Raw genomic sequence first — 14,430 nt, forward strand, 5'->3', positions numbered from 1 at the left:
GTAGCCAAAGCATGTTTTAAAGCTTAGTAGATTAAGTGCACCTTGGAAAAAAATAGAACTCTTAACTCCTTTAAAAGTCAGTCATCACCATTGCTTTTTACTCCTACGCCCTAGGGCCTGTAGAAAAGAAGTGTTATCAGGTGTTAGCCTGAAAGGCGTTTAAAAGTAATTCCTTCCTAGTTCCTGACTCATTCAGAAACTTAGGGCCTGTTACTTCCTCTTTTCATTTCATTGTCCTTAATTGGGATAAAATGTTACTAACCTAGAACAGTATAAAAAATTAATAGACTTTTAAGAGTTCCTGATACCTCTACCTCATACCATATACAAAAATTAACTCAGTGGATTAAAGACCTAAATGTTAAGAGCTAAAACTTTTAGAAGAAAGCATAGTTTTAAAGCTTCATGACCTTGGATCTGGCAGTAGTTTTTTAATTGTGACACCAAAAGCCTAAGAAACAAAAGAAAAATTAGGTTAAACTGCACTTTGTCAAAGTTATGAAAGCTATTAGGCTCACCAAACATTATCCGGAAAGTGAGAAGACAGCCCCCAGAATGGGAGACGATGTAAACAATTCATGTGTCTGGTGACAGTGTGGTATCAGAATATATAGAGAACTTAACAATGCAAATAATCCAGTTTTTTAAAAAAATTGTTTTAAATACAGTTTATTTACAGTGTTCTATACAGTTTCTGGTGTATAACAAAATGATTCAGTTGTACATATATTCTTTTTCATATTCTTTTCTGTTATAGTTTATTTTAAGAATATTGAATATAGCTCTGTCTACTATGCAGTAGGGCCTTGTTTATCTGTCTTATGTGTAGTAACTTGGACCTGGTAATGCCAAACTCCCAGAACAGTAAGTTTGTTTTCTATGTCTGTGAGTCTGTTTCTGTTCTATAAATAAATTCATTTGTATAATTTTTTAGATTGCATCTGTGTTATCATATATTTGTCTTTCTCCTATATGATATTTGTCTTTATCGTATGATATTTGTCTAAGTAAGTCTGACTGACTTAGTATGATAATTTCTACATGCATGTCGCTGCAAATGACATTATTTCATTCTTTTTCATGGCTGGGTAGTGTTCTATTGTGTGTATGTACTGTATCTGCTTTACCCATTCATCTGTCAGTGGATGTTTAGGTGGCTTCCATGTCTTGGCTGTTGTAAATTGTGCCACTGTGAATGTAGATGTGTGTGTAATTTTTTGAATTAGAGTTTTCTCCAGATATATACCAGGGAGTAGGATTGCTGGATCACATGGTAACTCTATTTAAGGAACCTCCATACTGTTTTCCATAGTGGCTGTACCAATTTAAATTTCTACCAATAGTGTAGGAAGGCTCTCTTTTCTCCACACCCTCTCTGGCATTTAAAATCAGTTTTTAAATGGCAGAGGATTTGAATAGACATTTCTTCAAGGAAGATATACAAATAGCCAATAAGTACATGAAAAGATGCTTGACATCATTAGTCATTGGAAAAACACAGATCAAAAACCATGTCAGGGGCTTCCGTGATATGGTCTAGTGGTTAAGAATCCACCTTCCAATGCAGGAGACGTGGGTTCAATCCCTGGTCAGGGTACTAAGATCCCACGTGCCTTGGGGCGGCTAAGCCCTTGCACCCCAACTAGAGAAGCCCCCGTGCGCCTCAGTGGAGACCCAGTGCAGCCAAAAAAATACCGTGTCGGATACCTCTTCATGCCTGGGATAGCTGGAATCAGAGTCAGATAGTAAGTGTTGGCAAGGCTGTGGAGAAACTGGAACCCTCATTGCTGGGATTGTGAAACTGTACAGACAACGTGGGAAACTGGCCATTTCTCAAATAAATACAGAGTTGTCCTGTGAGCCAGTGGTTGCATTTGCATACACACACATATCTACACACCAAGAGAGATGAAAGCATCTGCCCATACAAAAAACTTATAAACAAATGTTTATAGCATTGTTCATTATGGACAAAAGGTGACATTCACGCAGTGGAATATTACTTGCTGGTAAAAAGGAATCAAATTACCGATACATGGTGCAGTTTGAATGAACCTTTAAAATATTATGCTGAGTGGAAGGCAGTCACAGAAGACCACGTATTAGAAGATTCCAGTCATATCAAGTGTCCAGACTAGGGAAATCTGTAGGAGCAGAAAGCAGCTTAGTAGTGGTTTAGGACTGGTGGTTTAGCAGTAGCAGGGGTTGGTGGGCAGGAGGCGAGAGTTCCAGGGTACAGGCTTTCTTCTTGACATGGTGAAGATTTTCTAAAACTGACTGTGGTCGGGAGTTTCCTGGTGGCCTGGTGATTAGGATTTCGGGCTTTCACTGCTGCAGCTGGGTTCAGTCCCTGATTGGGGAACTGAGAATCCCACAAGCCCCATGATATGTGGCCAAAAAAAATAAAACAAGACTGTGTTGACAGCTGCATGTGTCTGTGGACCTGCAGATGCACTCAGCTGTGCACCTCAGATAAGTGAGTTGTATGTTATGTGCACTGTATCTCCATAGAGACAGCAAAAGGATGAGAAAATTATGATTTGAACACTAGTCAATGAAAGTGAGAGTGACTGTGTTAATACCTGACAAGTGCACTTGAGAGAGAAGAAAGCATACATAATTTTTTAATGCTCAAAAAAGTACAAACTTGTATAAAACAGTAATGAAAAATTATATCGCCCCAAAATATAAGGGAAAAGTATTAAAGAAGTATGTCAGCCAGTCAGTAAAAATGTTGTCAGTGAGAACCTACTGTGTAGCTGAGAGAACCCTACTCAGTGCTCTGTGGTGACCTAAGTGAAGTGAAGGGTTAGTCGCTCAGTCGTGCCCGACTCTTTGCGACCCCACAGACTGTGGCCTGCCAGGCTCCTCTGTCCGTGGGATTCCCCAGGCAAGAGTACTGGAGTGGGTTGCCATTTCCTTCTCCAGAGGATTGTCCCAACCCAGAGATGGAACCTGGGTCTCTTGCATCGCAGGCAGATTCTTGACTGTCTGGGCCACCTGGAAAGCCCTAAATGGGAAGGAAATCCCCCCAAAAGAGGGGATATGTGTGTACATTTAACTGATTGGCTTTACTATACAGTGGAAACTAACACAACATTGTAAAGCAACTGTGCTCCCAATAAAAATTAAATAGGTAACAATAAAAGTGTTGTCTTTCTAGGGGGAAAAGAAAGAGCTCATGAGGACAAAGAATGCTGTATTACGTATTAGTCCAGGAAGACTCGGAGGCATGGACTTGTCTGCCATGCCACTTGTCTGTTGGAATGGTCTCCGGAGAGTAGAAAGCATGACCTTGTTAGTTGGGTTGGTTACCATTGAAAGTAATGAGAGAACTTAAAGTCAGTGTCAGTATATACTAACCAAGCAACAGACTGGACTCACTGATTATCTCTGGATGGAGATTTATTACTCACCTCAAAGTGTAATTGTCAGTTCCAGCAGAACAGCAATTATCAAACTTTTGGGTCTCAAGACCCTGTTATACTCCTAAAAGTTACTGAGAATCTCAAACAGCTTTTGTTTCTCTGGGTTATATCTCTTTTATATTATATATAAATTATAATATATATGTCTCTATTCACTATTAGAAATTAAAACTGAGAAATTGAAAAAATACTAAATTCTCTTAAAAATAATAATAAACCTGTTATATGCTAACATAAATAACATGTTTATGAAACACAACTATATTTTTCAAAACAAAAATAAATTAGTGAAAAAGAATAATAAATTAGTGAGAAGAGTGGTATTGTTTCACATTTTGCAAATCTCTTCAGTGTTTGGCCTAATAGAAAACAGACCCTCACATCTGCTTAATGGAGTCAGTTCCGTGTGTTTGTGGGGTTTTGGTGTAACTGTGCGAAAAAAGTGAGGTCTCACAGGTACACACTTGGAAAAGAGGAAAGTATTTTAATACTTTTTTTGGATAACTGTAGATATTCATTGTTGATACTACACCAAAATTTTGTAAGTGATGGCTTCCTGGAGATTAATAGCCATAAGGAATCTGAAAGTCAGATTATAGCCATGTCAGTGGCGATATAGAATCTGAACTTCCCTTACTCTGATGTGTTAAGCTCCATGATCCATCTTGCATTTAGAAGAATCTTCTTATTCTAGAATTTGACCCATTTCATTATAACATACAAAAAAAAAAAATGCATCCTTTAAAATCACTGCCAGTCCTATCACAAAGGTATTTGGAAGCTGTCATGCTCATGGTGGCAGGTAAACATTTTCTAGAAACCTGATTCTTGCTGGAAAGCTCAGCTTTTATCTTTGGCAGCAATGGCAGCAATCATTGGGTTGTTTCTCCTTGAAATGACAGGCTCACTTCATTTATTTTTGCAAAAATGGCCAGAATACTCAAATCTGAATTATCATGGTTTGTCTGCCAGTCATTCTTTTAAGTAAAAATGAGATTTGATGACAAAATCTAGTTCACCTAGTTCAGCTTAAAACTCAAAATAGTCACCGATGTTTTGCCTCAAGACCCACATCAGACTTCAGTCTGCAGAAGTGCTTCTTGTGTACTTCCTGTTCTTTACACAGAGTATTAGGAGGACGTGTACTCAAGGGTCCGCGTTTAATACAACTGATAATGTTCACTGCTTTATTAAGGATGTTCTCGAGTGAAACTGGCATTCTTCTCTACCGTAGTCTTTGGTGGTGAAGGACACTGTGATGACTGGCAAGCTGGGTTCCCTGAGTCCCGAGTCATACCAAGACACCAGCAGGTCTTCCTTTCATTGCTTTTGTGAAAGTGAAAGTCACTCAGTCGTGTCTGACTCTTTGTGACCCCATGGACTATACAGTCCATGGAATTCTCCAGGCCAGAATACTGGAGTGGCTATTTCCCTTATCCAGGGGATCTTCCCAGCCCAGGAATCGAACCCAGATCTCCTGCATTCCGGGTGGATTCTTTACCAGCTGAGCCACAGGGGAGGCCCGCGGCTTTTGTACCATCAGTGCACATATCAACATGCTTCTAAACCACAAGCATTGCTTTCATATTGTTATGAAAATAATTTTGACTTTGCAGACCTCTTAAGGAATCTTAGGGATCCACAGTATCCATGGGCTGCATCTTGAAAACCAATCCAATAGGAGATATGTAAGAAACACACACACACTCATTTGGGGAAATATGAACACTGAATACTTGCTACTAAGGAATTGGTATTATTGCATTTTTTAAGTTGTGATAGTGGTATTGCAGATGTTTTTATATGTCAGCAGGAGTCTTTATCTTTTAGGAAACTGTTGAAGTATCTGGATGATATGATGCTCGGAAAAATTTCAGTGAAGGGGGCTAGGGTTATGGTGAGGGGAGTTTAGGTTGAGCAGGATTGGCCATTGGTGATGATTGTTGAAATCAGATGATGGTTACGGGGGAGGTGTATTATACATTCTTTTTTTTTTTTTAACTTTTGTGTGTCTTTGAAAATGTCCTTTTTTGGATTTTGGAGTTTTGTTTGTTTGTTTTTTTTAAGAATCTTAACAAACAATAGTAATATGACACGGCAAAAAGGCCCATCCACTGAGCCAGTTTCTTATAGTAGGGAAATGACATTGCAAAGACCTTGGATTTCAGGAGCAGAAAGACTGTCATTTAAAGGCACCGGGACCCTGGGCACATCGTTTAACATCTCAGAATCTATTTTTGCTCCTGTAAAACTGGAACGATGTTACTTATCCCACTTGAAAAATAAGTAAGAACATTTTCTGTATGTGAAGTGTCTGGTACATAGTATGCTGCTGCTGCTGCTGCTGCTAAGTCGCTTCAGTCGTGTCCGACTCTGTGCGACCCCTGAGACGGCAGCCCACCAGGCTCCCCCGTCCCTGGGATTCTCCAGACAAGAACACTGGAGTGGGTTGCCATTTCCTTCTCCAGTGCATGAAAGTGAAAAGTGAAAGTGAAGTTGCTCAGTTGTGTCCGACTCTGAGCGACCCCAGAGACTGCAGCTACCAGGCTCTTCCGTCCATGGGATTTTCCAGGCAAGAGTACTGGAGTGGGGTGCCATTGCCTTCTCCGGGTACGTAGTATAAGGCACAGTAAATGTTAATAACCTTTTTGTGTTGTTTTTTATTATGTCTGGGATTGGAAGGATGAGAGTTACAGGGTGGGAGGAAATGAAGCAACCTTGGACGCGGTCCACTGTTTCAAATGAGTGAGAAAATGTCCATAAATGTGTGTGGGAGTTCAGCATCTCCTTTTGACCACGGAACCTCCTTATTTGTTTTCATTCCTTTGTCTTTACTTAGAGAGGCCACTGTTGGGAAATTGAGTTCTGGGGTCACCTGTTTGAAGAGAGAAGCAATTCACTCCAAGTCTGAGGGAATTGATGCTGCTCCAGTAGCTGGTTTCCTTCCTCTTTGTGTTGAGATGCAAAATATAATAACCAAAAGAAGTAGGACCCAAAGATAGTCAGCTAAAATACGTGACTCATGAATTTTCTTTCCAGGCTTTAACCTTTTGTATTTCTTTTCTGAGAAGCAAAGAAGTATACCCACACCCATGCTTACCTGATTGTATACCCAGGTGTTTCTGTCTGTGTGTATAATGATTAAATTGGTGCTGGATTACCTTGTTTAACTGTGTGTGTTTGTGTACGCATCAGAGTACAAAATGAAGGTATAAGAGACAGCAAGGCAGTTCTTAAAGTCACTGTATTGTTTAATTTTAAACATAATTTGGTTTTCTGAATGGGTACTGTTTACACACATTGCAGAAATCAAAATGACGAAAAAGATTTAACAGCTGTTATGGCATCTCACTTGCATCCACAGCTTTGTCCACCTCCTTTCCCCAGACTTGCCTTCTATGGGTCACCACTGTCTTGAGTATCGTTCCAGTGTTTCTTTCTGTGAAAACAAGTGAATAGGATTCTATTTATTCTTCCCTCACTGCTTCCACCCGCATGTCAGCAGGTAGCACTCTAGACATACTGATCTGCACTTGTTCTACCTAACAGTATATCCTGGTCTTTCCATACCAGTTTCCTGTATGTGGCTACTTGGCTTGTTTCCAGTCTATTACTGTCACAGATAACAGAGCAGTGACAATGTTCATAAGTCATTTTATTTGTTTGTAATTACATCTGTGGGATATATTCCCAGAAATGAGATTGCAAGATTGTAGGATAAATGGATTGTAATTTTGATAGACATTAAAGGGGCATTGTATTTTTGATAACAAATTGAGAAAAGTGCATGACATTCATTAGTAGTTGCCTTGGGACCTCCCTGGTGGTTCAGACGGTAAAGAATCTGCCTGCAATGCAAGAGATCCACATTCGACCCCCGGGAGAAGGGAATGGCTACACGCTCCAGTATTCTTGCCTGGAGAATTCCATGGACAGAGGAGCCTGTCAGGCTACAGACCATGGGGTCGCAGAGTCAGACATGACTGAGCGACTAATGCTTTCACTTTCCCTTATACGTAGTAAAATTCAGTAACTAGAGTTTATTTCTGATCAGGTCACTAATTCGGATTAAGTATTAGAGTCCCCAGTTGGTTGTTCATGGGCTGCTAATATGTGATATAATAATTTATGCCGTGATATAAGCAAATGAGCAAAAGTTAAAAAACGTGACACGTAAAGAGAATGAGCAAAAGTTGACAAATGTGATGCACGTCCTTAGCCACATAAATTGTGGGCTCTGCCATCCAGTTAGCCCTGGAAAGGAGGCTGAGCCGCAGACAACAGGGCCAGGGTAGCTGCAGCACAGAGCAGCGACCCGCAGGACCGGATGACTCCTGGCTGGGTCAGCACCTGCAGAGGCAGGCTGCACTTCTGTGCTCTCACGTTTCTCCTGCGAAGGTAATTTACCCTTTATTTGGCAGATATAATGAAAAAATCGGTTATTTTTATAAAACACTTTGAAAAACAGGAGGTACATTTGGCAAATTGAAGTATGTTTTATGAATCTGTTTACCTGGTTCCATGGAACCAGATCTTTATTGGAGCACAGTGCTATTAGGGTGGTATACAGGTGAAACCTGTATAGGAAGGTAAGAGGGCTGCTTTGAGGATTAATAGAAAGATTATTGCTGTCTTCTATCTAGCAGCTAGCTGCAGTTACTTGGAGTTTGAACAGGGATTAATGGGACCTTTAAGAAGTGATTCTCTGCTTAGATATTGTCTAAGGGATGGTGTGGCAGGAATAAGATATGGATTGGATATTTATTATAGCACATTACATAGCTACTTCCCTGTTTCAGATTCCTTTGGTCCCAGGGATTGCTTGGTCTTTTAAATTAGAAAGCCAACTTCTCACTTGAGATTGATATTCTGTTTCCTCACTAGCCCTCAGAGATTTTACATGTATTCAAAACAAAGCTGGGAAAGCAGTTATTTAAATGAACATATGTTAAGAAATAGGGAGTCTGTTCAGAACTGATTAGTGTTTGGTATTTTTACCAGTTGCAAAATGCAGGTTTTTGGAAACCTTTTATCATATAATAAATATTCTTCCTGGAAGACTTGTAAACAAGTTGCTGGATTATACTAGGGAAAAACAGGCACGGAGAAGCTAAACCACTTGTTCTTTATCTATCAGCATCTGTAAAAAGCACCTGGGATTAGAAAAAGACATGTTAGACCACCTTGAGAGCTATCTGGTGGTTATTCCCCGAAAAAGGAAGTTTACAGAAAGTGTTGTCTTCTGACCTGAGGCCTGTTTAAAGGGTGGTTGGTGCTCTGTTTTCTACCTCAGCTTTTCCTGTTAATAGTCACCTCTCCTAGCCGTGCCCACCATCTTCATTCATAAATATGCCTATTTACAGAGTGTATGCTGCTTTGCATATGATGTAATAGTCTGGGTCACTTGATACGGACTGAGTGTTGTGTTGGCACTTGGCACCTACCTGGTCCACCCGTAAGGGAGACAAGTATTTTACCTGTGAGTGCAAAACAAATGACCTACCAAAATGCCGAGAACTAACTTTTCCCTTTTATATCCCTCCCCAGCGTACTAGTAATGTCCGATCCACATTTTTCAAGGACTGTTTATACGAAGTATTTGATGACTTGGAGTCAAAGATGGAAGATTCTGGAAAGCAGCTACTTCAGTCAGTTCTCCACCTGATGGAAAACGGAGCCCTGGTATTAACTACAAACTTTGACAATCTCCTGGAACTGTATGCGGCAGATCAGGGCAAACAGCTGGAATCCCTTGACCTTACTGATGAGAAGAAGGTAAACAGGAAAGGGTTAGCTTGTCTCTTCTTCCGGCCAGCAGATTGAATCCTCATCAGAAATAACTGTTTTCTAGTTGGGATGTTGTATAGCACTCTATTCATGGAAAGGTAGAGAGGGAGACTCTTATCCCTGGTTGGATTGTTGCTTTTTCAGATTAAATCAGTGTACAGTAAAAAGCATAGATCTTAAAAGTGTTCAGTTCTGTGAGTTTGGACAGTTTCACCCAATTTTAAAGCAGGATGATAGGAAGCCAGTTGAACTGTAAGATCTAAATTGTTAACATTTGATAATATCAGGTGGGTGTGATATTAATTTAGTTTCTCTATTAGGACAGATTCTTCATAGCATCTGTTAGAAACGTACAAAAACTACTTTCTGATGTCTGACAATCAAGTTTCAGGCCAAGTGACAGCTGGATGAGGTTAATATTTAAAGGACACCTCAGCAGACATTAAATGTAGCCCATACTATACCTAAGTCATCTCTCATAGTAATGAAATTATAGATGTCCACCTCTGTCATCTAATGGGAGAAGGCTTGTATTACAGTGGTCGCTAGGGCTTGCAATTGGAAATCTAGCGCCAATAGGAGAGTCTATAGATGACACCATTAAATTGATTGATGAAATACACTAAAGCCATGAAAGGGAAAATGTTTTCATTGACATAAAAAGATGTCAGAGATTTAATGATTGAAGGGGAGAGAGAAAAAAAAGGATTATAAATCTTCACTGGGTCTCATTTGTCCTGCCCTGCAGTTTTTGTAATTTTACTTGTATACTTTGTTTTCCCGGGAACCTGCCTTTGTGTCCCACTTAGAGCCCATCTAAGTAGAGTTGGGACAAACCAATGATTTCCCCCACTGGCACTCATTGTCATAGCACTGCCCTGGCCAGAGCAGTGGCTGTGATACCAGTCTTGTGGCTTTGCTGGCCTTGAAGTCAGGTTGTAAAAGGAAATCCAATTCAGAGAAATGGTGCTGTGAAGACTGGTTTTGTCTGGCTGGAGTGTTTTCCTCCTGCTGCCCCCATGCTTTGTACGTCCTGCTCCTTCTTCACCTATAAGACTCCACTTGTGAATCACTTCCTCCGAGAGGTCTTCTCTGACCACCCTAATTTAAAAGGGACCCACCCTTATTTTTGGATTCAGTTTTTCACTGGAGTACGTGTCGTAACTTTCCATTTTCATCTTGGGTTGTTGTCTGCCCTAGAGGAAAGCACCTCTATTTGGACAGGGACCATGTCAGCCCTTCTTACTCTGATGCCTAAGAAAGTACTTGGCACATACTAGTAGGTGGTCAGTAAATATTTTGTGAATGAATAAATGATTGAATTAAATTTAAAAATGAATGGCAGTAAACAACTTCCATCCTGTTTCTGATGTAATCTCTGAAGATCATAACCAGCATCAGACGCATAAGGGTCTTTCTTAAGTTAAGGATCTCCTGGACTTCCTGGTGGTCCAGTGGTTAAGAAACCATGCTTTCATCACAGAGAGTGCAGATTCAATCCCTGGTAAGGGGACTAAGATCCCACATGCTGCGAGGTGCAGCCAAAAAATAAAGTTAAGGATATCTAGCAGACTTGAAATTTTCCTTTTCATTTTCATCCCGGAGTCTCAAGATTTGCTTTTGTAGTTAGTCCACATTAGGGGCAGTATTGAAGTTAAAGGGTTAAAGCCACTGACTGGTAGTCAGAATAGAGCCAGGTAATACTTATGATTCTAAATCTCTGTGCCTCTTTTTTCCCTAATCATACCTTATTTCTCTAGAATGTTATAAAAACAAATTTATACTGTCTCAAGTCCTTGGGAAAATGGAAACCATGGGACCCGGTTGGTCCTTACCATTGGCATCTAAGTGGTCATTCTTCCTTGGTGGCCTCTTAGGTAGCTCACAGGTGACTGAAGTGATTCTTCTACTGCTTATCAATTGCTGCACAAGAAATCACCCTGAAAACTTGGTGGTTTAAAACAACACTTTATTTGCGCATGATAATGTGAAGTTGCCACCTGAGCTGGGCTAATGGGCTCCACTGGGCCATTCTGCTGGTTTTGCCGGCTACCCACATAACTGTGGTCCTCTGGTGGCCACACTGGGTGGTGTGAGATAACCTTGCTTGTGTGTCTGTTGGTGCGGGCTGTTGGCTGGGCCGTCAGACTTCTTCACATGGTAGCTGGGTTCCAAAAGCAGCAAAAGAGAAAGAAGGCACGTTGTGCCAACGTTTTCCAAGTTTCTTCTCCTGTTTGCTTATGCCCCGTTTTCTAAAGCCAGCCATATGGCCAAGCCTGGAGTAAATGTGAAAGGGGACTAGATCAGGGAGTCACTACAAGGCTTGACGTCTTGGGGATCCATACTGAAAGGGCCACCCGTGGCTGTCATGTGTATCACCAGTGGCAAGAGCCCATGTGGTTTTTGCAGACGATGACATATTCTGATTTTTGATTGTTTCTTTGCAAGAGAAATTACCAGACTTGCCATCATTCCTAACAGTCATGCCTGCAGTACAAAGGCCACATTGAGTGGCCACATTCTTGCCCTGTGATATGAAGCTGGAGAGTTGTTTCAGAAGCCTGGTCCTCAAAAGACTGTCTTGCCCACTGGGACCTTGAAGCAGGTGCTCAGCCCTGCCCACCTGGTTAAGCTGTGCTTATGTTGTGCAGGTCCTTGAGTGGGCTCAGGAGAAGCGGAAGCTGAGTGTCTTACACATCCATGGGGTCTACACCAACCCGAGTGGCATTGTCCTTCACCCAGCTGGTTATCAGAATGTGCTCAGGAATACTGAAGTTATGGTAAGTGGTGCTGACCTAGCTGCTCTTGGGAAAGCCTTCCTGGGAACCTTCTGAACACACCACTGAGCTTCCAGGGCTAACAGTTTCTTTTCATCAGTTAAAATTGGAAGGCCAAGCATTCTTTTCTGTGCTTCTTAGCTTGTGAACGTGTGTGCCATCTTGGGAAATGTCAGACATCTCTTCAGGTGTCAGGCCCTGTGGTTTTACTTTGTTCTTGATTGACAGCCGGCAGTTGGCACTGTTACTGGCATCATCTTCACATACAAAGAATGTATATTTGTATTCATTATTTGGTATACGTGGTATACCCAGCTGACACAGTGGTAAAGAATCTGCCTGCCAGTGCAAGGAACACAGGAGACACGGGTTCAATCCCTGGGTCGGGAAAATCCCCTGGAGAAGGAAATGGCAACCCACTCCAGTATTCTTGCCTGGGAAATCCCATGGACAGAGGAGCCTGGCTGGGTTCACAAAGAGTCGGGCACAACTGAGCACTCACAGACACACATACATGGAATTAGTAACCCTCTCTATGCCAAGACTAATTTGTGCAGTTTTTCACTGACCAATTACTACTAGAGCATACATTCTGAAGAGTTTTTATATAAACGGTGGCTTTGTATTGAATCATCATACATATTCACTTATTGATCACTGGAAAAAAATTTTTTTTAATTTGCATAGGGTAATAAAATGGAGGCTTCATGAAAAAAGACCAAGAAAATGTGATTTTTTTTAAAGCACAAGGGGACTTTTTTTCACCCGGTCTTTCCCTGACATCTGTTACAGCTTTATCTGTAACTGACACTGAGTGATCCCTTAAGCAAAATCATTTCTAATACTTTATACATACGTGGTGTGTGTGATATATATGTACATACATGTGTGTATAAATGTATACCCACAGGGACTTCCCTGGCAGTTCAGTAGTTAAGACTTTGCCATCCAATGCAGGGGCTCAGGTTTGATCCCTGGTCAAGGATCTAAGATCCCACATGCCTTGTGGCCAAAAAACCAAAACATAAAACAAAACAATGTTGTAACAAATTCAATAAAAGACTTTAAAAATGGTCCATATCAAAACAATCTTTAGAAAATGTCTTAAAAGTATATACACATGTACATTAGTGTTCTAAGGGCCAGGTTTTCTTTGAGCACTCTGGTGATGGGATTCTCTGGTTATTCATGGCTCAATTTGTAAAGCAGAAAAAGCAGATATGGTCAAGAAAATGGAAAGAGTAAAATGAATACAGACCCTGCGGGAGAATGCCAGGTAAAGACACAGTTTGAGAACAGTCATCAAGGTACAGCAGTAGACAGTGAGAAGATCGTACTCCTTCATGGGCGTGTCTGTCCTCTGACTCTTCACCCTGGTTCACGGCTCATCACAGTCTGCTCGATGCAGCAGTTGCCGACCTGTCTTCACAGTGTGACTCACATGTTGTTTCTCTCCCTACCAGAGAGAGATTCAGAAACTCTATGAAAACAAGTCATTCCTCTTCCTGGGCTGTGGCTGGACTGTGGATGACACCACTTTCCAAGCCCTTTTTCTGGAGGCCGTCAAGCATAAATCTGACTTAGAACATTTCATGCTAGTTCGGAGAGGAGATGTGGATGAATTCAAGAAGCTTCGAGAAAACATGCTGGACAAAGGGATTAAGGTCATCTCCTATGGAAATGACTATGCTGACCTTCCAGAATATTTCAAACGACTGACATGTGAGATCTCCACGAGGGGAAGGTCAGGTAAGTTGCGTTTGGAGACTAAGAGGGGTCGGAGGGCAGCTGTTCTTCAGCCTGTTATGTGTTTGTGGTGGGTCAGGTCACCACCAAGATGCAGAATATAATCCTAACCAGATTATGAAGGGAGATCATGGTTAGTTTTCAGGTTAGACTAATCGGTGAAATGCAATTGAAATTTAGATTTCAGGGACTTCCCTGGTAGTCCAGTGGTTAAGAATGCACCTTCCAGTGCAGGAGATGTGGGTTCGATGCCTGGTTAGAGAACTAACATTCCCCATGCCGAGGGGCATCGATAGCCTGGAGCCCGTGCACTGCAACAAAGACCCAGGGCAGTTCAGTTCAGTCGTTCAGTCATATCCGACTCTTTGTGGCCCCATGGACTGCAGCACGCCAGGCCTCCCTGTCCATCACCAACTCCCGGAGTTTACCCAAACCCATGTCCATTGAGTTGGTCATGCCATCCAGCCATCCCATCCTCTGTCGTGCCCTTCTCCTCCTGCCCTCAATCTTTCCCAGCATCAGGGTCTTTTCAAATGAGTCAGCTCTTCGCATCAGGTGGCCAAAGTATTGGAGTTTCAGCTTCAACATCAGTCCTTCCAATGAACACCCAGGGCCAATCTCCTTCAGAATGGACTGGTTGGATCTCCTTGCAGTCTAAGGGACTCTCAAGAGTCTTCTCCAACACCACAGTT

At 41.5% G+C, this 14,430-nt stretch overlaps 1 protein-coding gene across 4 annotated transcripts in view; it reads left to right on the forward strand.

The window, feature by feature from the left end:
* Window positions 1-14,430, forward strand: part of FAM118B (family with sequence similarity 118 member B) — a 48,928-nt gene that overhangs the window by 29,173 nt on the left and 5,325 nt on the right. For all 4 annotated transcript variants that reach the window (XM_006057690.4, XM_044943552.2, XM_006057688.4 and 1 more), the window contains exons 4-6: window positions 8,976-9,203; window positions 11,867-11,995; window positions 13,456-13,741. In XM_006057690.4, the coding sequence (XP_006057752.1) occupies window positions 8,976-9,203; window positions 11,867-11,995; window positions 13,456-13,741 (643 nt within the window). The remainder of the gene's footprint in view (window positions 1-8,975; window positions 9,204-11,866; window positions 11,996-13,455; window positions 13,742-14,430) is intronic.

This window comes from Bubalus bubalis, chromosome 5 (assembly GCF_019923935.1).
Source record: "Bubalus bubalis isolate 160015118507 breed Murrah chromosome 5, NDDB_SH_1, whole genome shotgun sequence".
Lineage (NCBI taxonomy): Eukaryota > Metazoa > Chordata > Mammalia > Artiodactyla > Bovidae > Bubalus > Bubalus bubalis.